The sequence below is a fragment of the Diceros bicornis genome, chromosome 16 (assembly GCF_020826845.1).
Source record: "Diceros bicornis minor isolate mBicDic1 chromosome 16, mDicBic1.mat.cur, whole genome shotgun sequence".
NCBI classification, from domain to species: domain Eukaryota; kingdom Metazoa; phylum Chordata; class Mammalia; order Perissodactyla; family Rhinocerotidae; genus Diceros; species Diceros bicornis.
The window spans coordinates 22,965,765-22,992,749 of NC_080755.1; the positions used below are offsets into that span (position 1 = coordinate 22,965,765).

General features: G+C 39.0%; 1 protein-coding gene across 1 annotated transcript in view; it reads right to left on the minus strand.

The window, feature by feature from the left end:
• Positions 1–879: 879 nt before the first annotated feature.
• Positions 880–26,985, minus strand: part of CDH2 (cadherin 2) — a 210,817-nt gene continuing 184,711 nt past the window's right edge. The window contains exons 15-16 of the mRNA XM_058556932.1: positions 12,293–12,457; positions 880–2,276 (exon numbers count right to left, since the gene is read on the minus strand). Of these exons, the coding sequence (XP_058412915.1) occupies positions 2,070–2,276; positions 12,293–12,457 (372 nt within the window). The 3' untranslated portion in view covers positions 880–2,069. The remainder of the gene's footprint in view (positions 2,277–12,292; positions 12,458–26,985) is intronic.

Genomic DNA, 26,985 nt, shown 5'->3' on the forward strand with positions numbered 1-26,985 from the left:
GTGAAGCAAATAGAAAAATACAGAGGGAATTATTTCAAGTCTCTTAAAATTCACTTACGAAATCATAGTAAGATACATGAACAATTTTACAAAATTTAGTAAGATGGTTTCCCTTTCCTGTCCTCTGTGACTATCTATATCAGGCTAATACTGTAGTGTCTACTTGAAATTTGCTGAGAGTAGATCTTCAGTGTTCTCACCACACACACACAAAGGTAACTATATACGAGGTGATGGATGTGTTAAGTAACTTGATTGTGGAAATCATTTCATAATGCATACATATAACAAATTATCACGTTGTACACCTTAAATACTTTATACAATTTTATCTGTTAATTATACCTCAATGAAGCTGGAAAAAAATGGTCAACAAATGGAAGCCAGTCAACCAAAGTGTATTTCACTGAGTACATAAAACAATGGCTTAAATGAATTGCCTGAGGATTCCAGGTGTCCACTGCAGTTTCCAGGGCCAGGCCTATAACTTTTTACTGAGGTTTTAATTATGCTGGTGCTCTAATGGGAAGACCCATTAGAGTTAGTATAACCACAAGGTTGAGCAGAAAGAAATGAAGACATAGGTGATGTTAAGAATGACAACAAGTTCACTGAAGTTAGGGATGTGATTGGTACACCACCATCAGTGTAGTCTATTCTTGCATCCCTTGACATTCTTCTTCTCTGGTGATGAGAAGATCCACAATGATTCTCTCTGTCGCTCACTGGACACGGCTGCCATGCTAAGGGTTTCAATGGTGAAGAGAGCAAGAACAAATACATATTTTTGTACTGTTGTTCTCAACGCAACTCTAGTACTTGGGCTTTGTGCAACATTCAAAGCAGCTCAAGTAGAAAAGAAAAAGTTCAAACCAGTCACCAGATCCAAAATTAGCATTTTATTCAGAACGCTGGGGTCAGAGGTGTATCATTTATATTCTGGTACACAATACAGAGGCAAAGCTGTTGTGAGAAGTCTCTCCAGTTTGAAAGCTTTTTTTTCCCATTTTTTTTTAAAAACACACACTTAGTAGTGCCACCAGTGTCAGGCCACCCCTTTCTTTTCTTTCCTTTTTTTTTTTTTTTTTGGTACAAATTATGTAAAACATTTGTGCTAAGAACTTTTCTCCCTCCCCAAACAAAAAAGAAAATAAAAAATAAAAAAAAAATTAAAAAATTAAAAATTGAGTATTCTAACTACAGCTCAACAATTGAATCAAATGTCACCTTGTTTTGTAAATACTTTATCCATAACGAAAGATATAAACATGCAAAAAACCTGAATCCATAGTCCAAATAATACATACACATGTTCTGAAGTTTCTGCACTTCTCCATAGACTATGCCAATAAAACATTATGTACACATACCATTTTTACAGTGAAGTGGAAAAAATACAGTAAATAAAAAAAGTGTACATGGATTAAGACCAAAATGTGTCTAACATTCTAGTTTATGAAAAAATTCGATTTTGCTACAAATTGGTGATATGAAAACTCCCTTTATTTGCAACCAGCTGCATAAGTTTTAAGATTTTAGTGAAAAAAAAAATCTAAAGTCTAAAACTAGAAGTAATGTACATTTTCCCAATCTCATGGTCTTATCCCCCAAGATAATAAAATCGCTCCATGAGTTTTTGTTTGTTTGTTTAATTCCGTATTTTAATAAAAGCAAATGCAATGTAACAAAAGCGTGTTGAAGCATATCATGGTTTAACTTACTGCTCCCACCACAAAATATTTTGTCTTTTACTTATCGTTTCAGAAATCAGTACCATTAAAGCCTTAAACATAAAACTAATTCCAATCTGAAAAAGGTACAAAAAGGCACATAAAATCCCAGTGCTTCTGTACTGTAAAATTCAAGTGTAACTGAGCTCAGTGTTTTTCCAAACAGTATTGGATCACTGATATTCCCTCTGAGCCCAAAATGGTTTGCAGCCTATGCCAAAGCCTCCAGCAAGCACTGTGCTAGTAGACTACAAAGTTAAAGCCTAGCTTCTGAATGCTTTTTGGGAATATCAGTTGAAATTGTTTGTACTTGTCCAAAAACCAAGTTCACCCTGAAGTTCAGTCGTCACCTCCACCATACATGTCAGCGAGTTTCTTGAAGCGTGGCCCCCAGTCGTTCAGGTAGTCATAGTCCTGCTCGCCACCACTACTGGAGGAATTCAGGGAGCTCAAGGACCCAGCGGTGGAGCCACTGCCTTCATAGTCAAAGACTAAGAGGGAGTCATACGGTGGAGCTGTGGGATCATTGTCAGCAGCTTTAAGGCCCTACAATTTGGAAAGATAAAGAAAGAATGAAGAGACGGTTACAATTTGCAAATCCACAAGCAGATCCTAGCGGTTCCATGGCATCAAACACTTGTTTGTAAGTTTCCATTTGCAGATGACAACATTTTCAACCCTCGGAAATTGGGGTTACCGCCATGTTTGAAAGTTAGACAAAAACTCACTTTTGTCTTTCCTCTGCAAAGAAAGAATCCTAAGGAGTCTAGCTCCGTGAGGCCAAGGCATTCAACGGGAGGGGGTTAACTGGAGGATGTGTTTGATAGGTGGCAGAAATGAATGGCCAACCGCTTGAAGCCGAGAAGGGAGGATCTTAATGAAGTCCGCTAATGCATCTGTATAGTAGTGCACTGGGTAAGACCACTTTTGAGTGAGTAATTAATGGTGGAATAAGTTACATAGAGTAACACAGAGGGCTATGAAATCATGTGATATGTGGACCCTAATCTATCCAGAGTCAGAGTCAAAGGATTTTGACAGTGATAGGTTGAACAGGAATTATAGCCAAGGCCAAGAGAAGGGCATACAAATGAGTGCCATATGGTCCTTGTACTCTATAAGCTTACAACCTAGCATAATAGGCATTACTATAATATGAAACAAATGATACGCAACAAAACTACGAAGTCTAGACAAAAGTCATCACGATACTGAAAACAAAATCAGACTAGCACTGAGAGCTAGGAGTTCAAGGAGAAAGTGGCACTGTATTCGACCTAATTTTGGAACGATATCAAAGGAAAAATGAAGGCAGGCCAGATGTGATTAAAATTTAAGGAAAATTACTCATTAAATCATTTGTGTTCTTAACAGAACACAAAATGTGAAATTAATTGATAAACTGTGATCAGGTATTATCTTTTAAGAATAGAGTGACTTCTAGATCCAATAGGCATTAGAAGAGTCATGATCCCATATCTACACATTTGTAGCATAAATATGGGGGGGGGGTGGGAATCCTGCCAATCAAAAATAACATGTACATATGTGGCTCTTAAAAAGAATTTAAAAAATAATAACCAATGAAATTATTAAGTTATAAACTTAATTCAACTCTTAAAAAGCAAAAAGATGCTTTTTAATATATAATTCATGTATCTGCAGCCAATTCATAATTACGCTCTACAAAACTTTTAAGGATTCAATATTAGGTCCTTTTGGTGTTTTCTCTATTTTTTTTCCCAGTTTCATTTTAGTACTCCAAGATATACCAACATCAGTCTCCAAACAATCATTCTCTTTTTCCACAACTCTGCTTTTTAAATGCTTGTGGGCTTATGGTGGCCTCACTTAGCCAAGATGTCATGGACATTCCTACTTTAGATCAATCCTTCCAATCCACATGCATTTTATGAGTACGTATATGTGAGTCAGTATGTGTTCATCTATTTATTCTTTCAAGTTTACAGAGGAGGAAGAGGGAAAAAGAGCATGAAAATGAAGGTAAGAGTCGGTATGTGTAGTGGTTAAGAGATCAGACTCTGGGTTGAGACTCAGTTCTACACAGTATTAGCTGTGGGACCTGGTTCTATAAGTTCTATAGAGTTCTATAAGCTTCATTCTAAAAGCTTCGTTTCCTCATCCTCATTGTTGTAATAACAACAATAAGATCATTACAAAGACCAAATGGAATAAAGGGACCCAAGGGCTCATCACAGTGTCTGGCACCTGTTAGAGCTCAATGAATATTAGTTCAAAAAAAAGACCTTTTAAAGTTTAGAGAAAAATTTCATGCTTTGGGATTTGAAAAAAGAAAAATAAATGTAAGACAAAAGAGAAAAGTACACACTACCAGTTTTCCCATCCTCACGTCTCTCTTACCAACAATCCTACTCATTTAATTAAACACCACTTTTCCTCACATCAGGTTATACTATTCATAACCCAGAAATGCCTATTAAAATAAAACAAAGCCAGTGTTCAGCAAACTACTTCAATATATAAAACATAAATAATTTTAGATAGGATTTTCTTTATCATATTTATAGAATAAGCTACAGGGCAATTCTGTTCAGACTGAGACTCACAAACTACAATTTCTCAAAATTCATAGTTCCCTTCTGTGGTAGATTGTGTTACTGTCCTCATGATTCACCATCCTTTCCCCATCAGTGGATCAGACGCCCACATCACCACAAGAACCTCCCTGTAGACAGAGTTTACTTCCCCAACCCACTGTCAGGCTGGGCTCTGGGAATGGCATTGACCATGAAATGTAAGCAGCAGAGAAGAGGAGACTCTTGAACAGTTTTATCTAATGTGTTTCCACCAGCTCCCTCTCCTTCTCCCCTCTGCCAGGAGAGTGGCCTGCCCAGATGGGAGTTTTCCTTCTGCCTGGATCCTGAAATACAGAAGACATGTGGATGAGGAACCAAGCCACTGCCGGCCTACAGTTAACATATAACTTGAGCAAGAAGTGAACCTTTGTTAGTGTAAGCCAACAATACTTTGGAGTCATTGGTTCTGTAGCCTTAGCTAGCAAAAGCCAAAGAAGGCACCTTCATTCATTTAGTTTGCATTTATTTATTCAATTCAAGACATATTTGTTGAGTATCTATATTGTAATGTATTCTGCCTAGTGTGGGCACACAGCTATGAACAAACAAGATCTGATGCCTGCCCTTGTGGAGTTTATATTCAAATGTCAGCATGTGCCCCTCTTTCCTTTTCCCTACAAAATCTAGCAACTGCAGATTTAAGCAGTAGGTGATTCCTTTAGTTCACCACTGTCTAACTTGGGTCCACACAAGAACTGGACCCAAGAAAGATCTGAAGGAAAATCAAGAAAAATCAGAGAAATTCCTGATAAGGAGAGTGGGCCTCTGAAGACAACCATTAAGTTTTCATTATGACCTTAAGTAAAAATGCTTTATAATACAGACAACAGAGACAATGGCCAAAGTCACTGTGTTGAGGTCATCTGTTTCGGTACAATTCAAATTTTTTTTTTTTGAGGAAGATTGGCCTTGAGCTAACATCTGTTGCCAATCTTCTTCCTTTTTTCTTTTTTTCTCCCCAAAGCCCCAGTAGATAGTTGTATGTCATAGTTGTACATCCTTCTAGTCGCTCTGTGTGGGACACCACCTCAGCGTGGCCTGATGAGCAGTGCGCAGGTCCACATCCAGGATCAGAACAGGCGAACCCCAGGCCGCTGAAGCGAAGTGCACAAACTTAACTGCTTCGCCACCAGGCCGGACCCAGCACAATTCAAATTTTAAGTGGAAACACATGCAGACTCTGCCCAATCCTTATAGTGTCAGCACCAAACTGGAAATATGGAAAAGTTAAGATGAAAATTAGCTCTAAAGAATCAATGGCAGGTATCAAATATGTCTGGATTCAGCGGCGAGAAAAGCAATCACCTGTGTTTACCATGACTTGGGAATAAATGCTAGAAGCCGTCTGGTCTTCACTGGCGTGTTAAAGGACTCAAGACTCTTCTTCATCAAATGTCCCCTAATTCAATTCCTTAAAATAAATATAACACTGGTGGTAATCTAGTCCTATACTTACTGTTGAGATTCTTAAGAAATATTCGTTTCTTTTTAATTTTTTTAGTTCTTGCCTTGGCTTTCTGATCATCCTGGTAGTTTCTGAATCTATGTTTTCTTCATTTCTTTTTTAAAAAAGAGCTTAAGGCCATAAAATCCATTAGAGATCACTGTGCTATGCTAGAGCAGTGCACACTGTCTCAGGTTTTAACAATTACAAAGGGCAAAAACCACTGAACTTTTCAAGAATTCTTAGGCAAGCTATCTTTCTAGGCTGAAGGTTAAGTACTTTACGTTCCCTCCACTTGGATAGCACTGATTTTTATCCAAGAATAAAATACGACTCTCTGGAAGAGGCATTACATAAATTCCGAGTACTAATTTGGTAATCCTAAAAAGATCATAGTCAAGTCCTGAGAAAGTGACAGTGACAGGCATTCAACTAGAATGAATGCAGAAATTCAGTGGGCTACAAAACCTTCTGGTCCTCCCTTACGGGATCCCTTTATTCTTAAGTGTGGACACCATTTCACATGATGTGTAATGTGATGTGTAATGTACTGTTACCAAATTTACACACTCACTGCATGTGTTTTTCTTTCTTTATCTAACTTGGACTAAATCTAGACAAGTATGTGCTTGTTTTACATTTCCTGCAGAGGCAGATCTTGAACTCTGGATAAATCTGAACTATTGTCTATAGTTTGAGGCACCTCTGCAAAAACAAAAAAGCTGTGGCTCTGGCTGAATTCTTGCTGAGACTGTATTTATAGACTTCTGATCCTATGCTTTACGGGTGGAGACAGGCTTTTACAGGGACTATAAAAACCCAGATTCTTTAGTGAGGGAACACAGGAGGGATATAAGAGGAAAGAGGTCCTATTGATTCCCTGACATTCTGTCTTCTGTTGTCTCAGTGCCACGGCCTTAGTTCAGGTCCTCATTAGATCTTGCCTGGACCACAGCAAAAGCCTCTCAAACTGGTCTCCCTGCCCCCAGCACTATTCCTGCTTCTCTCCGACAAACTATTATTGGTTTCTCCCTCAGATGTTATTTGAGGTCACTCTCCCAAGTAAAACTCTCTGATTGCTCTCTGTCACGTATAGCAGCGTTTCCCAAATAAGGGAGGAGTTCCCGGGGGTAGGCAAGATGATTTTTAATTGGCGCAGGGCCACTTTAAAGCAATTTCCTTTACTAAAAAAATTAAGTTAAAAACTGATTAAAAGTTTCAGTAAATAATAGCAGTGTGCAGACATGGAAAAAACTAGGTGTTACTCACATGTCCGATGTTTGGGTAACCTATAGGATAAAGTCAAAACTCTTTAGAGAGCATTCGGTGAACCTGCACTGTTCACCCACCTTTTCTGTTTCAGCTATTCTCAACTCCAGCAACCACAACTGAATTATGCACCAAATTACGCACCAAAATTCCCCCAAACCTAAAAATGTCATGTTCTTGTGTATCTCCATGTTATTCGCATATTCATTTCCTGCTAGCTGAAATATTTTTGTTTGAAATGTCCCCTCTCACATGTTTTCATCTGATTAATATCCATCCATCCATCCATCCATCCATCCATCCATCCATCCATCCATCTATCCATCCATTGTTTAAAATCCATTAAAAATGTCACTTCTGCTGCAGAGTTTTTCCTCCCAACCACAACCGGGAGTAATTCCTGTGGTCTCTCTGGTCCCCTTTATTTTTATTGCCATGTTTGGGTTGCGCTAGATTATGACAGCCCTTCCTGCAGAGGCTGTCTGTATTCATTTCATCTCCTGCTCTCCAACACAGGGCCTGACATCCAACAGGCATTCTAGAAGCTAACCTTGTACTGCTGTCCTAAGCTTAGTTTTTCACCTCAGCATCTTGTTCATATTTATATCTACTCCTTTCAGAAGAACCCAGGATTTAGGTTTAAAATATATGTGGACATAAAAGTATACCATGTTTATATTACAGTGGCTTTCTGTGATATCACTTATCAATGCCAACATTACTATCTCCCTTTCTGGGAATTTCATTTTACTCAAAGCGATTTGTTTGGAAGGAGAGGTTTTTATTTGTTTTATTTACAATCAGAAGAAAGTAGAAAGTTTTTACTCCTGAAAAGAGATGTATAATAATAATTAATATCATACTGATAATAATTAAGAGATTAGTTTACTATGTGACAGGCACTATACCAAACACTTTACATGGATTATACTATTCAGTCCTCACTGCAATCTTCAAAGGAGGTTCTACTAGTATCCCCATTTTATAAATAAGAAAACTGGAAATCCAAGGACCTTCACCTTGTACATGGTAACAGAGCTATTAAGTGAGGCAGCTGGATTTGAACATAAACCCTCAACTTCTGTAAGAGTGGATAGAGATATTTTAAAGAGGACAAATTTAATGAATAGGAGAAAAAAGCCAAAAGTTTTAAAATTTAGTAGTCTTAAGCAACTTATCCTAGAAGCACCTTCCATAAGTTTTTAAATGATATTAATCAAAAGTTGGTCTTTTAATAGAAGTATGCCCTTGGTTTTCATATTTCTGAGATAAAGAAATATACAAGATTAGTAGAATTATTGGAGGTATGCTAATATCTACGGTCGGGCTGAGATTAAATGAATTTGTTTCACTCTTTACCCTCTAAAGGTCATGTTTAAACACCTCAAAACAGAATGAAATTCTGTAGCTGAAATTCAAAAATGTTTGATTTATTTTACTCTACCTACACCAGACTGGAAATAAGTTATCATCTTTGAGATTCAAGGCAACATTTATTCATTATTTAAATAAACAAACTAGAAAATGTTCTTATGAGCTTACCTATTCCGTACATCTATAAAAACACCCCAATTATAATCATCACTACATTATTCTTCCTTTGGAACATTTGGTTCTGTGCTAAATCAAATAAGACCTGGAGAGAAAGAAATCTGTTTGCATTTTTAAATGTATTTATAAAATATGCTTGAGTTATTTCTAGGTGTCTTCAACTGTTTTACAACTTTATATGTATTTACTTTTACCCGTCCAGTTATAGAAAGATATTGAACAAATCTTAATGGGTGTCTTAGATGGAAGAATCTATATAGCGTGTTTCAATGTATCTCTGACATTGACAGAGATACAATTTTGACAGTTTCACGCCCCTGAATTTTCCCACAGAACTGACCACCCCATCCCTGGACCTTCTTTTTAGCTATTTTCTGTGACACCTTAACTTCCTTAGCCTTTCTTCCTGTGTCCAAATGTAGGGCATTACTGGGTGTAGATTTTTGGTCTCCCTTCTCTTCCACATTTCTTTATCCTACAATCCCATTCAATGTCATGGATTCAGTAGCTATTTGGGGAACGATTTCCAAACGTGATCCTTTCGTCCGTTCACGTACTTACCAAACCAATGTGCCCCATACCGTCCCTCAGGGATAGACATCTCTTCCCCTGGACCCTGGGGGTGCTCAGAGGAGAGGCAGAAGGGAACTTTAGGACAGGATTTGTAAAGGGAGGCAAGTTCCGGGTACGATGGGATGCCACTGGATGGCGCCTGCCCCATACTCTGTGTGCCTGATCCTTTGTGGCTGGTAAAGACTTAAGGAAGGAACTAACATCTAGAAAAAGGGGAAAGGGCATTCCAGGCAGCAGGAACAGCATGGGAACAGGCACTAGCATGGAATTACAAGCTTAGCCTGAGAACTACAAGTAGAGGTCTCTGTCGCTGGCCGGTAAGATGCAGGTTGAGGGGGGGCCTGAGATGAAACTGTAATGCCAAGTAAGAACCAGACCCAACGGGCCTCCTATGCCTGGCAAAGTAAGGCTTCAGATACCAGAATGTTTGCCTGGTACACAGACTGTGCTAGCACACACAAAGAGAATCTAGGTTTAATTTATTTTCTTATCTACGTATTACTAGCACAGTTATGAAGACAAAATTGACATTCAATAGCTATTTGCTGAATGAATGATCCTAAACCAAGCTCAAGATGATTTCAAAATGAGCCATGTTTAACAAATGCAGACAATCCTCAAATTATGAATTGATTGTATTCTACAAGTTAATTTGCAAATCAGTTGTTTGGCATAGTTTTTCATGTAACTATTGACATGTTTGCTATGGTCTTGAGCCACTTTTTAGGCTGTGTATTTGGGCACTGTTTTAGGGTAAGGAAATTCCAAATGGAAATTCCTACTATAACTCTTTCTACTGTGGCATTAGAAGGGCTGGGTAATGGAACCTTATTAACTAGATACACTCCTCCATACTGAAGAAAATCCAGCCCCTGTAAAAAGGATGAATGAACACACACACAGATACAAACACATACACACAAACACAAAGCACATATTAAAATACAACTTAGAACAACCAATATCCTCCTTTTCTGAATGTAATCAGCATCAGTGGAGTGAAAGGCTCCAGACTTGGGCCCCAGTGAATCCCCATCAACTGAAAATTGGGTGGTGCTCATAGCTTCATGCCCTACACACCTGACACAGTACCTGATTTCCTTAAAACAACAAAATCCAAGAGCTAGGCAACATAATAGATGCTTAGGGTACACAAAAATGAACAAGAAATAGTCCTTGTCCTGGAGAGAACATACCTGCTCACATGGGAGAGAGAAATATTGATAGTTACACCCCAGTGGTGAAGGCTACGACAGAGGAGGCGCCCTGCTAACCCTCCCAGAGGGATCAAAGAAGGCTTCACAGAGAAGGGGATGTTTGAGCTGAATCTGAAGGCTATGTAGATGTCTCACTGATGGTCAAGAAGGTAATGAGGGCTTTGGAGAAGTTACATTATAGTCAAAACTGTGATGCTTTTGAGAAACTGCAAATGGTTCAGTGGGGCTGCAGCAAAGGAAGGGAATGTGGTGGGGGAAGAGGGCAGGAATCAGATTACAAATAGCTTTATAAATGACGCTTAGTGCTTGAACTTTATCACTGAGAAAAGAAGAGTGTCATGGATGGGATGGAATCCCACAGAATACTGACACTTTAGGGATGGGCAGAAATATTCAGTTAAGCATTTGCTGAATTACACTGAAGCTAGAATTCTTGCTTTAAAAAAGTCTAGTTCCTACACCTACATTCAAAAGATTTGCTATATCTTGAAAACTGACAACTACAGGAATAACTAAACAATTTCTCATGACGACACAAGCTAAATTAGAAGTAAAATCATCAGGCAATCTTACATACTCAAAAAGATCTAGTCATATATATAAATTCCTGCAAATTCTCCTACCAGGCCATTAAATTGTATATTTAATACTTATTATCTATTTAATAGAAGTGAATACATATGTTCAGAAACCAACATGTATTTTAGGAATAGATGGTAATGAATATTTGTAAAGATGGGTAAATAATCTTTGTTTCAAAATTTTTTCTACAAAAGTTGATTCTGACTCCGAGCAACCCTGTTTACAACAGAGGCAACGCTGCCCCGTCTTTTTGCCCCATCCTCTCACGAACTTGGGCCAGGGTGGTGAGAGTCCCGAATCTTAACCACTAGACCATCAAGGCTGGCTGCCTACAAACTATATGAGCACCTAAAAACCTAAGGTATATTGATTATGTATACATAATATACAACTATTTCAAGGAAGCCTAGGAAATAAGAGTCTTATCAGCACACAACTGAAGGCGATATATAGGACATAAGCATTCCACTCTGTAATGCACTGAGCCCAACTCTGATATTGGAGACACTGAGCAGCAGGATATGGCCAGAGGACGAGTCTTGTCATATATTCATAATCAATATCAATACGTATACATACAATAAAAATTCAAAAGGAGAACTGCAGTGAAACATGATCAAAAACAGCAGCATAAATTATTTTACTTCAAAACTTAAGTATTAAATGTGGCAGAACTCTTGGTCAGTAATGATATAAAAGAACGCCATAATAATTTTGACAGTGAAAATCGTATCTGTTATATTCAACAGAGAATTAGCTGCCTCTTACAGAAGCTCTTAAAACTCCTCAACTAGACAAGTATTTAAATCACTTACACAATATTTAATTTAGCCACTCTTCCTACTAATCTCATTTGATGGAACCCTCTAGTCATTGGGTAGGCACTGAATTCTCACCATTCATGGGACTTAAAGGGTACAGGGTGGGGAAAATGAAAGTGAACTATGATTACATTCATCAGTGCTAATAAATGAAATTAGAATATGCTATAATATTGTTAGTCTGTTTGTGACTTGTAATCTAGGGAAAAAAATCCTTTTGGAGATAGTGTGACGAATACTGATAATGTATATGAATGTCATTTACAAATGTAGAGTATGAATTGATCTCTTTTTGGTCGATCAAAGCAATTAAATCTGTTCTCTATTACTGAAGCCACATTTGCTTTCACACAAAGATGAACTTAAGAAAAACAAGTGTGTTTTAATGCACTACGTAGCTGTATTCCAAGCAATTTGTGGTCTACACAGAGCTAACCACTAGCATAAAATAAACGCCTTGATAAAGAAAGTGAGCCTCTCTTCGCACCTCATTAATGAAGTCTCCGATGTCCCCAGGGTGTGGGGCTGCAGATCGGACCGGGTACTGGGGCTCTGCATGAATGGGTCTCTCATCCAGCCGTCGGATTCCTACAGGCTTGATGGCATCAGGTTCCACAGTATCAGGCTGCTGGAGCTGGCTCAAGTCATAGTCCTGCAAAAGACAAAATCAAAAACCCATGGTAGATGGGCATAAAGATGGAAAATTACCGCTTTTGCTTTTAAACACATCCCCAGAATGCATAGAAATGAGTGAAATTTAACATAATGGAAAAGTTGCCACTCTGAGTTTTTCCTGTTATGATTAAATATTTCTTTCACACAGCTCTTTCTTCTGTGTTTTTCATTTCTACAGTCTGTGCTCCATCTGCTTTACTATGTTCTTCATCAGTTTCCAATGGAAAACAGCAATGAGACGAGGTTCCACTATAACATGACTGAAAAACTGACTGGAAAATATAGTTGTATCACAGAAGCAAAGGTGCTAACTTAATGGGGTTCAGGACACACTACCCTAAAATATGGCACCTTGGCATATTAAATATCTTAAGTCAAAGAAATTAAAAAAAAAAAAACCAGCAGAAGCAGGAAGGTCACTGACTGCTACTCCCCCTTGCCTTTCCTTCCTGAAACACATTACACAGCTCCCATGTGAAAGGTCCCCTCCTTGTACCAGGAGGAGGAAAGACATTCTTATCACAAGAGACGGGGAATTTGGGACCAAGAGCTCTGCACAAACGTTGTCACACTAACCCCTATCTTCCTAGTCACTTCTTCACCATTTACTACCTCTACCTCAAACCATTGGTCTTGTCAATTCTTTACAAATTTATTGTTTCTTTATCTAGAAAGCATAAAAACTTCCTGCTCTGGTCACTTCTTTGGGTCTTCCTTCTCTTGTGAAGGCTCCCATGTACATGTGAAAGTTCAATAAAATGTCTACGCCTTTCTCCTGTTAATCTGTCCTTGTTAGTTTAATTTTCAGACCCAGCCAGGGGCCCTAAGCGGGTGGAGGAAAACTTTCCTCCACTACAATGTCTTTCATACTAAAAAAAAAAAAAAAATGATGTAGATTCCTTTTCCCTTTCCCTAAAGGAAGGCATTAGTTCATCAAGTTTTTGACGCCACTCTTCAATCCTCCCTTCCTCCCTGCAGTGGTCTAGAGTCTGAAAACATTTTTAAAGGGTTACTGAAAATGACAATAACAACAAAGAAGAAGAATATGCCATGGAGACTATATGGGGCCCACAAACTCTTTCTAGCTGGTCCTTTACAGAAAAAGTTTTTCAACTCTGGCCAAGCAGTGTTAGGCCATGGAGAGTGGTTTCCCTTCCAGTGCAGCCCTGTGGGAATGTCTTGGAAAAACAGCCTGTCCACTCTCAGACAGGCAGAGCAGAACTTGTGAAGAAGGACGTTCTGGGCATAGGTTGGGCCCTCAGAACTATTTTCAGCTTTAACATCAGCCAGCTAGACAGGAATGTATAAAGAAACCAACTGTAATGTGGACATGCACCAGAATTTTAGGTTTCGGCAAATACTTTGTAGTTTTCAAAACCCTAAATTCCAGTGATATATAATGTCACATCCCCAGCTTAACCAAAAATCTCTAATTTAATGTTGATATTTACAGAAAGTACAGATTTTCTGGTACTCTTTATAGTTCAGGCTTCATCTCTTTGTCTAAAACCAGCTTAAAACAATTTGTAGTATTTCTATAGTGGTTTTGATTTATTCAACGCTTGAATATTCACCACGTTCTGGCAATGTTCGAAGTGCTTTACATATGTTCGCTCCTTGAATCCTCTGAACAACACTGTGTGATATCAAGTTTTATTATTCCCATTTTAAGAGTTGAGGAAAGTGAGTCTCAAATAACTGAAGTAATTAGTCCATGGTCCCAGATCTACTAAGACACAGAGACAGACCCTGACTCCACATGCATTAGACTTCAAAGCCACACTCTCTATACAGTCATCTAGGAGAGTGAGTCAAGGCCGAGCTACAAGGTTGGATTTAGAGAGTAACAAACCAGATAGATGAGTGTGGAGGGACAGGAATGTGAGGAATGATTAAAACAACAAAAGAGACAAAGGAGAGAAAGGTCACTGACCTTCATACCCACTAAGCACCAGGCACTACACCAGCCTCTTGATAAGCGTCTTCTCACTAATACTCTAACAAACCCATGGAGAATGTTTTACCATCATCTTTTTAGAAGAAACAGACTCAGAGAGGTTGGTTGAGTAACTTGCCCAAGGTCACACAGCTGGCATGTGGTGTGAAGATGGGAATCAAAACCAGGTGTGTCTGACTTCAAACCGTTGACCTGAAAGTTAACTCTATGCTCCTTGAGACACCCTCATCCTGACAACACTCCCCTAAACAAGTCCTTACCAAGAGATTCGACTAACGTAACTGGTGAAGGCACTGAGGGAAAGCTCCTCCTCCGAGGAGTGTACAGGTGATACGGGAGGTGAGGCAGGCACAAGAGGAGGAGCACAAGCCAGTGTGGGATGTAACCTTGGTAAACTGCAAAGTAGAAAATGCTCAGAGAGGGAAAGCTAGCGTTAGGTTTGAACCTTGAACAATACATGGACCAGGGAGAAAGGACGGTTCTGGAAGAATCAACAGCATGAGGAAAGGCCTGAGAATCAGGATAGATTATTTCAGAGCACGCGTACAAAACTTGAGTGAAAATATCTTGATCTTGCACAAATGTGTTCCATTTTAAATTTTATAGAATTTATGAGTTATTTAGAGAATATCTTAAAGCAAAGGCATACAATGATATAACAGAAGTGAAAGCCTTTGAAAGGCTAAAATGTTATACGAAATAAAAAGAGGGATTTATTTAGAGAGTTTTGGATGCTTACACACTAAGAAGCACGTTTTTCCAGACCATGTGTAATTGCCTAACCAGCAAGCTTACTAGAATGGGGTAAACCATGAGTAAGTGTGCCTTCTGACCCTCATTGAAGCTTTTTGCAGAAAGGGGAAAACAGATTGTAAGTATACTGATGACAGTTAATAAATATTTTTATGCTGAGGGTATACAATGCTTTATTAGAAGTCTGAATTACGTGAAATTAAGTAATTGAATCTTATATTTAAGGACTGTCTTTAACCTGGTGACATACTCCTCAATAGTCCTCAGTATATTATATTATAATTCTGTATAAGTATACAGAAGAATTTCTTTGTCATAACTAGAGCAATAGAGGCAGGAGAGCTTTGCTCTCACTATGCCTTAACTGGAAAGAGCCCATCCACCCTGATTTCTTATACAGCTCCCACTATAACCACAGGTGACAAACACAAATCCATTTTGATTGGCCAGCAGTATTTCAAAAATTTTCTAATAAGTTGTCAACGTTTAGATATAGAGATATTTCACCTGAAAATAGGAAGATCTGACAAAACAGAGCTTAAATTCTGACATAACAATTTGCTACAGCTGATAGCAGCTGTCCCCTCTGGAATAGGAGAGCATCTCCATGAAGCCAGCTTCACTTATTAGTGTATACATATAATAGCATATTAATTTATAGGTTTTTATCTTTCTTTTGATAGCCTTTTTCTACTACCTTAAGAACCAGTGAGCAACAATAGTCTTAAAATGTCTGTGGGCCTGCTCAGTCCTTTCCACTATCAATATGTCAGGCCCATAGAAAGTGCTCATTAAAAAATGTGTTGAATTAAGTCTCAGTGATGATATTCATGCCAGATGTTCAAAAGAGCAACCAATTCAAGAAACGTGCCTTGGGTCACATTACACTCCATAGCAGTAATTCACAAGGAGGAGGGAGAGAAAGACCCTCGGTCCTATCGCTGAGACTCACTGCCATGGCAAGTGCCCCCATAACGATGGAAACATGTCATGTTCCTCAGTTATGCTGCTATCTAAAAAAGAAGCAGAAGACCACTGATCTACAGGAAGCTAGAAACTGGGTTAAAACATGGCTTAAAGTTTCTCTGGGATGGTTTCTCCAGTCTATTGCAAATACGGGATATAAAAATCTGAAGTGTCCTCAGGTCACAGGGATGGGCTTTTCTGTCCACATCCATCTGTGTTATATGGCAGAGGTCCTGACCTGAGGGCCCAATTGTAAGCCTTTTGATAAAGGGTCACTCCATGTGAACCTTCTAAATTATACATCTTTACAATCCCATAATGCTTTACGTAAACACACAAATTACAACATGTAGGATGAGAATTATAAAGAGAATTACAGAGACCGAAAATATTCTCAAGGTCCTTGGGTTCATGGCCTTACTTCTGAAGATTATAAAGAAACAATCCAAGAAGAAGTCTTTATTTGGTTCTTAAAACCCTCTAGAGAAAAAGTGGATCTGAAACTTCTCTTACGATTGTCAACCTTCACAATGTTAACGACCCAAAGAAATCTAATTTTCAAATGAAGGCCAAGGAAAATCCTGTTTTAACTAATGTTTGGAACATGTGCTATTTGGCAATGACCATTGGAAGTAGGGTTTTTAGATATTAACATTGCAAGTAAGGGAAAATACTTTTTGTTTGTCTATGATTTAAAATGTCTTAAGGGTGATACAATTCTGGGACAGTTAGTAAGTTAGCAGCTAAAACTCTGGTTTTGGCTTTTCTTGTTTAAGTCCACTAAGTTGCAATGATTTATAATTGGTTCAGAAAATAATATCACGAATCTACCTTAAATAAAATAAAATACTGCATTGGTATAAATTGAAATTCTGGAATCCCAGGCAAAAATATCAGAAAGCTATATTGCTGGTAGAATCTATAGAATTGTGCAACTAAGTCTCTTTTAGAGAGTTATGAAAACATTCATTTACTGTTTCACAAGGATTTCAGGAATGCCATGGGGTGTCCGATGCCATTTTCAGCTCTGAGAGTGTGAAAGAAGGAGACTGACTTATTATTTGGTGCCTGTCACCTGTTAGAAATTACACTAGGTGTTTTCTCATGTGATATCTCACATATTCCAAGCAAAAATCATTCCAAGCGGGTGTTGTTCCATTTCACTGTTTACTGCAGCTCAGAGAGGTTAATGATTTGTCCAAGGTCACGGCCTCAGTTAAGCAGTGTGGAAGGTACAACAGAGGCCAACCAGGGGGAGTGAAATAAAAAGCAAAAAGCTGCATCTCCTTGCCAGGGCCAGAGAAGAAACGTACCAAACAGTTTGCTGAGGGGGGAAACACGAGAGGTTTTAAGTGCTAGAAGGGGAGTTCAAGGTGGTTATGCTAATTAGGCACTGGGATCTAGTACTCTAGTCTGTGCATGGTTGGTTAAAACAAGCCTCATTGATTTTTAGTCAAGAAGGAATCTTCACGTAGGTCCAACAGGGTTCTGGCACACTGGGAGGGGGAGGTACTCAAAGTTCATGGTCTTTATCAGCCTTCACTGGTGAGAACCAGTGATGAAACACAACAGCCAGTTTTGCTATCTCCTGAGCCAGGGCTGGTACAAGTGGAAAATTCTCCTTTTATAGTAGCAAAGGCAAGTAACTTTAAAATGCCCCTCTAGATAAGGTAAACATTTTTTATGTCTCAAGACTGAGTGACTGAGAGAAATAAAAATACTAACATGAAAGTAAATGGACAAAATTCTGAAGGAAAAAAAGGGTTATCTGGAAAAAAGCTGACTATGGCACAGGCAAGAAACTCTTCAGACAGACACAAAAACAAACGGAAGGTGGAAGAAAAGAGCATTATTATCTCACCCTCTGTAGCTCCTGGCATTAAATTAATTGAATAAAATAGAGATAAGGTGTCAACACATTACCATACAGCTGCTGACAAGTAAGTCAAATACCCTTGCAAGCTTTATGTAAATTACATTACAACCTGATTTTCTTCCCCAGCGAAATACAGTTATGATGGTAACTATCTACACAGGCGAAATGAGGTGGAAAACTAAGTAGATCTTCTGAATTATTAAAGTCCCCCAAAACAAAAGATTTGCTAAAAGCTTTTCTGGTTTGAATCATAAACTTAATAGAGATGAAGTAACTTGGGGACAGACGAAGGACCTCCATTCTCTGCTTTCATATACCTTTTAATCGCACTGGATAGTCAGTTTTCCATTTCCCACAAGGGAGGTAGCTGAATCCCCATGAAGAGGGAACACATTCATTGTTTCTGCTTCCATGGTTTACTGTGAATGCTGCCCTGTCACAGCTTCTTTTAAATTTCTGTTTTCAGAATTATGAATGAGCTGAAGGTTCATTCTTTGGTGCAAAATTATGGTTTGGCTTCAGAAACTAGCACTGTTGAAATTTCACCACAATTTACTTCTCGTTGTAAAATAATGGCATTTTCTTTTGGAAAAATGCAGCAAATACAATTCAATTAGATTTGATTCAACAAATACTCTCGGAAGAGTCTCTTGGGTCATAGACTCAGTTACTGACCTCAGAGAGTTTTTGGTGTAATGTCTTTAAAAAGGACACAGTTAAAATAATGAAAATTTAATATCATATATACACTATTAAGAAAATATGGAAAGTGAAGGTGCAATTAGCCGTGGAAGAGGGGCTGCTGGAAGAAGTGAGGACACAGCTACACAGAGCCTCGTGGAATCTGAAATTTGTTTTTTATCCTAATGTTTGTAATTTCTCATTCTTTCCAGGTAATTCAGTTACAGCCCTACCAAGACAAGCACATTTCTTAACTCTTCGAACCACTGTCTGTCTTGGCAGACAAAAGGTCTAGCCATCTAAATGTGTCTTCAGTTCCACATCCTCACCCAAGCTCCAACTTCTCCTTACAAAAAATAAAAAAGTCACCACTCAGACAAGTCCAAGTCATTCTATCCCAGCACGACCTATTATGCTACCTTGGAGGAAACCTAAAAATAAGTAATAAAGAAATGGTAATATTTGGTTAAGAATATGATGAAAGAGCATCAAAATTCTTCACTAGTTTATATCACATTGTTTTGGAATTTCCTAAAGAGATATATTCTTTGTTTTAAGACACATTTATACATAAACTCAATACAGCAAAGGAGCATAGAATAGTATTGTGATTCAAAAGATGGATTCTGAAATCATAGCACCTTAATTCACATCCTGCCTCCAATGTTATCTAACTGGGTGACCTTGGGCAGATTACGTAAATTTCCTGTGCTAACATTAAGAGTATTTTCAACCTTTGGACACAAAAGCTGATGAGGACTCCATTAATGGAATAAGTCTACAGCGAGGGTCAACAAACTTTTCTGTAAGGACCAGATAGTAAATATTTTAGGCTTTTTGGGCCACACAGTCTCTGTCATAATAGCTCAACTTTGTGGTAGTATAAAAGTAGCCATAGATAATACGTAAACAATGGGCATGGCACATGGCCGTGTTCCAACACAACTTTATTTATAAAAACAGGTAGTTGATAGATTTGACCAGCTGGCAGAACTTTAGCATACACCATTTAGAATCTTAGTTTTTTGTTTTTTTTTTTGCACAGTGCTAATACATACTTGATACTCAAATCTTTATCACTGTTATTACTGGGATATTGATAACTTTCCATTCCTCTAAGTTAAACGTAATAAACTTATGATCACTCAGGAAGAACGAATATTACAATAAATTATATAAAATATTGTGTTCAATCACATAAAATGACAGGAATAGCACATAAAAGATCATGTGCAAATCATGTGCATAGTAAAAATATTTAATACCTGGTAGGGAACGGCCACAGATCTGTTAAGAATATATGTTGTCTTTAGCCCACCAGTGTGTATCACCTGGCCGTAAGTGTTTTGAGAACAGTGTGCAAAAAGGGGATGACAAAGTGCTAACTCAGTCCCTGGTGAAACTCTCCTCTTGTGAAATCAGTGTCACTCTTTCCATAACTCATATATACTAGTATTTGCAGGTGGGTTTAAATGGATGAATAACTTAGGAACATAATTAGCAGAGTGTGCTTTAGCCAACAATAAAAATGTTGAAAGTGGTCTCCATGGTTATGTCCAGATTTAGTCATCTGTTAATTTGCTTATAAAGCAGAATGATTTTGTAAAACGATTATTTCAAAGAATCAAATATACCATGGTTAAAGTATACAGCTTCATTCTCTGCTTGAGTCAGAGGGTTGGGCTTGGTTGCCCATATTGAGGCTGGTTCTTGAGATTGGCAGGAGGTCCATAGAGACCCTCTGGCTCAAGCAGAGATTCCTTACTCCGGGAAGTGACTGTTTGGTCTCAAGGGGCTTTCTTGTACCTGTGCCTCATCCCTCTATCTAGGCATCCAGCCTGGATTTTAGATTTTAGTTCCTGTTGCCCAGATTGTATACTCGGATTTTTTTTTTTTTTTAATAAGTTGGCTGCTCAGACTGCTTCTCCAGATTCTAACTTTACTAATGTCAGAATGTGCTCAATTTTGCAAACCATGTTTAACCAATTAATTGGGTCTTACCCTTCACCTATTCTAAAGCCAGATTACCAGTGGTCACCTAATAAGCTATGGCTTAGCACCCAGACTTGCCGGTCCTACCCAGTAATACCTACCTGCTAAAGACCAGCAAGACTAAATAAAAAATCCATCTTATGACCTCCAGCACAGTGCATAAGAGCTTGGCATCTCAAGTCACACGGACCCAGGTTTGAAAACTGGACTTATAGCAGTATCTACTGCATAGCCTTGTTAGGAAGATTATAAGAGACATGCAAACTAAGACGGTAGCACAGTGCCTGACAAAGAATAAATATGTAATGAATGCTAGCATTTATGAACGCTATCATAATTTCCTGAAATCAGAGATCTCAAAGAATGAAAGTGAAATTGTCAGGGGTGTAGTGGTTCAATTAACCCTATGGATAGACTTGCAAACTAAGAGATTCAGGAAGAGGGCCCAATGCACAAACATTCTGTGAGTGCCTGCCAGGTGCCAACTGTCCTAGATACTAGAATCAAAAATGAATATGACAAATTCCTGTCCTCACAGGGTTTAAGGTCAAGACCAGGGCTGGACACAACAGCTCAAAATAGAGGTAGACATGGGATGCTGTGGGAGCACAGAGCAAAGACATTTGATTCAGACTGGGACCCCAAGAGAAGATGTCTTGAGATGAATCCTGGTGGCTAAATAGAGTTAAGCAGGTAAAGACCATGCACTAAGCCACAAAAGTGTGAAATAGCCTGGTATAGCAATAGACATACAGGAAGTTCAATCCTACTGCAGTTTAAAATGCAAACTGGAGGGGCGATTGAAATTATATGTGATTCCTTACATGTGCAAGGGCTGGTCCCTGATCAAGAAGACTTCAGTATCCCAGGGAGGACTGGAAGCATTCTCCAGGTGAGGAAAGTTGCCCTGCCTGGCTTTTAGTGAGCCTTACACACCGTTTCTCATGCCATACAGTGATACAGTGTCCCATTTTCATGAGCTGCTGCACCTCCTGTGTCTCCTCTGTGTCCAGGGACCCACATCCTTCTGGCGTGCCTAGATGTATCAGAACGATACAGGTGATCTAGCAACCTACTGTGGGTGGGGTAAAACCCGTTCTCATAGAACCTCAGAAGATTCTCTAAACTCAAATACTCAACCAGGGTGAGGTAGAGACTTTCAGCTGGTTACAGAATATCCACGTCCAAAAGTGGAAGTGATTTGTGCCACTTCCACGTCTGGTTCATAAAAATCTCCCACAAATCATCATCCCTGCCCTATTTTCATTCAGAGATTGCATGTTTGTACAGCTAAGGTGACCTTGGAAACCACATGTGGCAGATGGGAGAGCCATTGGCACTCTGGGTCCATGAATGACTGTGGAGTGGAGCAGAGCTCCCCTCCCCACCCCAAACTCCCATGACCCGAAACCCAATTATTGCTAAGTAAGCAAGAAATACATTTCAGTTAGGCTTAGGTCACTGAAATTTTAGGGTTTGTTATAGCAGCTGGCCTATTTTGTTGTTGTTGTTTGGTGAGGAAGATTGGCCCTGGCCTAACACCTGTCGCCAGTCTTCCTCTTTTTGCTTGAGGAAGATTGTCCCTGAGCTAACATCTGTGCCAATCTTCCTCTATTTTGTATATGGGATACCGCCACAGCATGGACCACAGCAGCGCATAGGTCCGTGCCTGGGATCCGAACCCATGAACCCCAGGCCCCCGAAGCAGAGCGCATGAACCCAACCACTATGCCACCGGGCCGGCCAAGTTAGCCTATTTTAACTAATATATCTGGTTAAATATATTTGTGGCTTTCTTTTTTCTTTAAACCAGTACTAGAGAAAATTATTTCCTGGCTTCAGAGCACTACAGTACCTCCTCTTCATAGAGATCTATTTTTGTTAATCCAAAGCCTAGTAATTATTATATAATTGAATCAGAGTCTGCAAAAATAGTTATCTATAAAGGATAGGCTGATAACGTAAATCAATAAAGCTGGCCTGGTATGAAAAAAAGGAAAAAAAATGCAATTACGGGAATATGCTTGCCCTGCTTAAGGAGGAAACTTCTATTTAGTTTCTAACAACAGTTGTCATGTCAGAATGTAGGTCATGTTTCTAGATCTTTCCATTTTTTGAGAGGATTGCGAGATCTAAAATTTATGTGATTTTTTTCAATTTTTAAACTCTGCAAGCTAAATAAAACACAGACCCCCGATGTATGAACTGTGACTTTAAAGTGACACAGAATCCAGCTTTCAGATATGCCCTCCAAACCATCAGGGTGGCATCAGGTACTTTCTTGGAGAGCTCAGAATCATCTCTGACGCAAAAGAAACCAGCTCCGAGCAAGTCTTTAAAACAAGAAACCAAATCTGGGAGTTCAGAGAGAGTCCTCACAGTGCTGGAGTGAAATGTGAAGCCTACTGAACCCAAGACATGCTGGACCTTGTCTGTCTATAGAGACTGAGAGAAGAAAATTTAGTCAATTGTGATGCTACACTCAGCAGCAGTGAGTAACAGAAGACAGATCTGGAACACAGTGGATAATGAGGGCCAAGAATCCAAGAGCGATCAGGAGAAAACTGGTGAGGAGTCCTGAAGTAGCTAGTCACACTTTCTGTCACCACAGCTCCGACCAGCATCAGCTTTCATCTCGAATGAGTTGCCTCTGCCTGTGGAGACGACAAGCCCTGCTCCCTTCATGCTCTCACTGCTCCCTTGAACCTCTGGCCGTGGTCCAAACAATTCCAGTGTCCACTGATCGTCATCTGTGAAACCTCCCAACATGAACAGCGGCATCTTCTCTCATAGACCCAGAGTTCCCACAATAGCCCAAGGCCCTGGGAATGGAAAATTTTCCAAGTCAAATTTTAAGAGCACAGGAAGCTGCTCTATGTCTCAGAGCCTACTTCAAGGAGGGGACAGCCTTCTTCTGATAAATTCAAAGGACGTTCTGAAAGGCACTGTCTTAATGGCTTGGTTGAGCCTGCTCTTTGCCAAGGATGCTACAGGGTATGGTAAACACGCCAGCTTCTTTGGACTCAGGTGGACCAGGATTTAACCTCCACTTCACTATGTTCTAACAGCATGTACCTACTTTGCTGTACTGGGGGAGGGTCAAATGAAATAACGGATATAAAGCACTTAGTACAGGGCCTAACATGTAGAGTACCCCAAACAATAGCTTTTGCTATTATTATGGAGAATGAAGCTGCATAATGTCGAGTGATTTAGGTAGGGGTTGTTAAGGCAAGCACCAGTGAGTGTTGTAAACATAAGACACACTCCATAAATGTTTGTTTAATATAAGAGCGATTGTAATTAAGTCTAAGCTTTAAAGAGCAGGAAGCTAACAGTTTCTGTTTCCTATCCCGGGGCTAGAGGGGATGGTTCCAGGAAAAGTGAGTTATCAGCTATATTGTACATTCACCCTGATTTTATTAGTGACGCTGATATGGAAGGAACTACATGCAAAGATCATTAAAAGGGATACAGTCTCTGCAACCAGCTCCACTGGCCAAAAGGGCACGGAAAGACATTTACTAATGAGGGTGATTAAACATGACTTGATAACCACCAAAAGCCCTGCTGATTATGGCAGTGAAGCAGATAAAGAAGGAACCTCACCCTCTGAAAAGAGACTCGACATTATACAGAAGTGTCTGTCTAACTGCCAACAGCTCTGTGAGGAAATAATGCTCCTGTTAGAACACATCCAATGCTAGTTTCAAATGTGGGCCCAACCTCATCTCCTGACAATCCAAACCAGAGCAGGATATCCACAGGCACTGATAAAAGTCTACCATTCACAAGACAAGCAAAAAGATATAGAGGTATTTGTTGATTTGTTTTGTTTTTCTTTTCTTAGGCCTCTTTTAGGTATTTCGTTAAAGAAACTAGTACCCTGTGTTTTGGCACAGAACTTAGATAGAGATGCTAATCAACAGCAGGGAAGATAAGGGGCTACCTTTGTAAGGGACTGCTTTGCTTTGTTTTCTTTCTAATCACTTAGCTCCTGAAGAAGGATAATTTCTCTTGGCAGGAAGAATAGGAATCTTGGCTGAGCCAGCTTTAGGCTAGAGGTACAGCCTCCCTGGGACAGCTGCTGTAGACCTGCCTGTGCCTGTAACCACAGGCATCCGCCAACCACCTAAAGTGACCTCTAAGATCCACCCATCCTTTAAAGCTGATGATGCTTTAAGACTGTCTGACTGAGACATCAAGTAGACCACTGCCTGATTAAGATAAGCAGTGTCTCCCTCCTATGGCACAGTCTCCATCCACATGCTCCACAAAATACCAGCCATGTGTAATAAAAATCGACTACAATTTGTCTAGAACTTAACATGGCATCACTTCCATTTCTGAGGCCCACTCTTGTAAACAGATAATATCTTAAAAAAAAACTAATTAAAAAGTATGAATCATGTTCTGTTGCCAAAAATGCTTCAAGCACACTAGAAAGAGATAGAATTTCTAACAGGGAGCCACATGTGAATTATGGAAAATAGAATACCGTATATTTCACAAAACTGAACTTCTCAGGAACTGACCATAATTTTAAGATTTAAAGCAATAGTATCTTACTTAGAAAATGGAGAAGCATTTGGAATAAATTCACTTGGAAAGTAAGAGTAAAAAATAAATGGTCTCTCTTTCTTAAGGAAAAAAAAAAAGTAAATGATAAGATCTACCAAAAACCTTGAAGAAAATCTTGACGAATTCAGTTGGAGAATTTATCCAAACAGATACGAGGACATATTAGAAAGTGATAGTAATGAAAACTGTGTGGTATTGGCCCAAGAACAGACAAATGAACAAGTAGTACAGCATAGAGCCAGGAAGCCGACCCACACACACATATAACCACCTGCTTTACGACAAATGAGCCACTGCAGTGCAGTGGAGAAGGGTTACCTTTTTAGTAAACAGTGCTAGATATCTACACCGCAAGAAAACAAAAAAAATCTCTGACCCATATCTTATATCAGATGAATAATCCATTACAGATGGATCACAGATTTAATATGATAGGTAAAAGCATAAAGCTTCGAGAAGACAATATAAAGGTTTTCTTTGGTGAGGGAGATTCATTACCTGGGGGTAGACAAAGTTTTCTTAAATAGGATATAAATGCACTAACCATAATGGAAAAAATAGATAAATTGGACTTCATTAAAATTAAAAACTTCTGTTCATCATAAGACATCATTAAGAGAATAAAAAAGCAAGCTATAGAATGGGAGAAGATATTTACAATACATTTATCTGACAAAGAACCAATATCCATAATATATAAGGACCTCCTACAAATCAAAAAAAAGACTGATGACTTGATAGAAAAGTAGACAAATAAGCTGAAAAGAAACTTTGCAAAGAAGATATCAAAATGATGAGTAAGTCAGTAGGAATATCCCAATTAAATCATGAGACACACACCATCAGAGTGGCTAAAATTTTACAAGACTGAAAAAAACCAAGTGCTAGTGAGGATGTAGGGCAGTTAGAACTTGCACACTGCCGTGGCAAGGGGAGGTGTGAACTGGTACAACTACTTAGGAAAACTGGCAGGACTGTACTAAAGCTGCACATAGGCACATTCTAGGACCTAGAAGTCCAACCCCTGCACACATGCCAACAGAAATGCACCAAAACATATGCACAAGAATGTTCATGGCAGTTTTATTCATAATAACTCAACTGGATCAACTCAAATATCCAAGTGTCATAGAATGGATAAATAAGATGTGGTTAATTCTTACAATGGAATGCTATTCAGCAACAACAAAAATGAACTACTTTTAAATACAGAATGCATGAGTCTCACAGATATAACGTTGAGTAAAGGAAGCCAGACAGGAACAGTACCTACTCTATGACATTAATTTGCATAATAAAATCACAAACCAGGTAATGCAAATGTGTGGTGATAAAAATAAAAAATACTGACTACTTTTGGCAGAGGACGTGCCGCCTGGCAGGGGGTACAAGGGAAGCTTTTGTGGTGCTGGAAATGTTCTTTGTTGACATGAGTGGTGGTTATGCTCTTAAACACGTAGGAAGCATTCTGCTTCTGGTTGGGATACACAAAATCATGAGATAATTATTCACACTCTACTGCCAAGAACAAGCCAGATAAGTTACCAAATCACAGATTTTTGAAAACATAAGATAGCTGAGAACATAATGAGGTCTAACTGAACAAAAATGAAGACAGTGACAAGCCCTTTCTAGGAGAAAGAAGACCCACAGCTACTTTTATCCCCAGAAGAGGAGTGAGAGGAAAAAGAAAGGAATC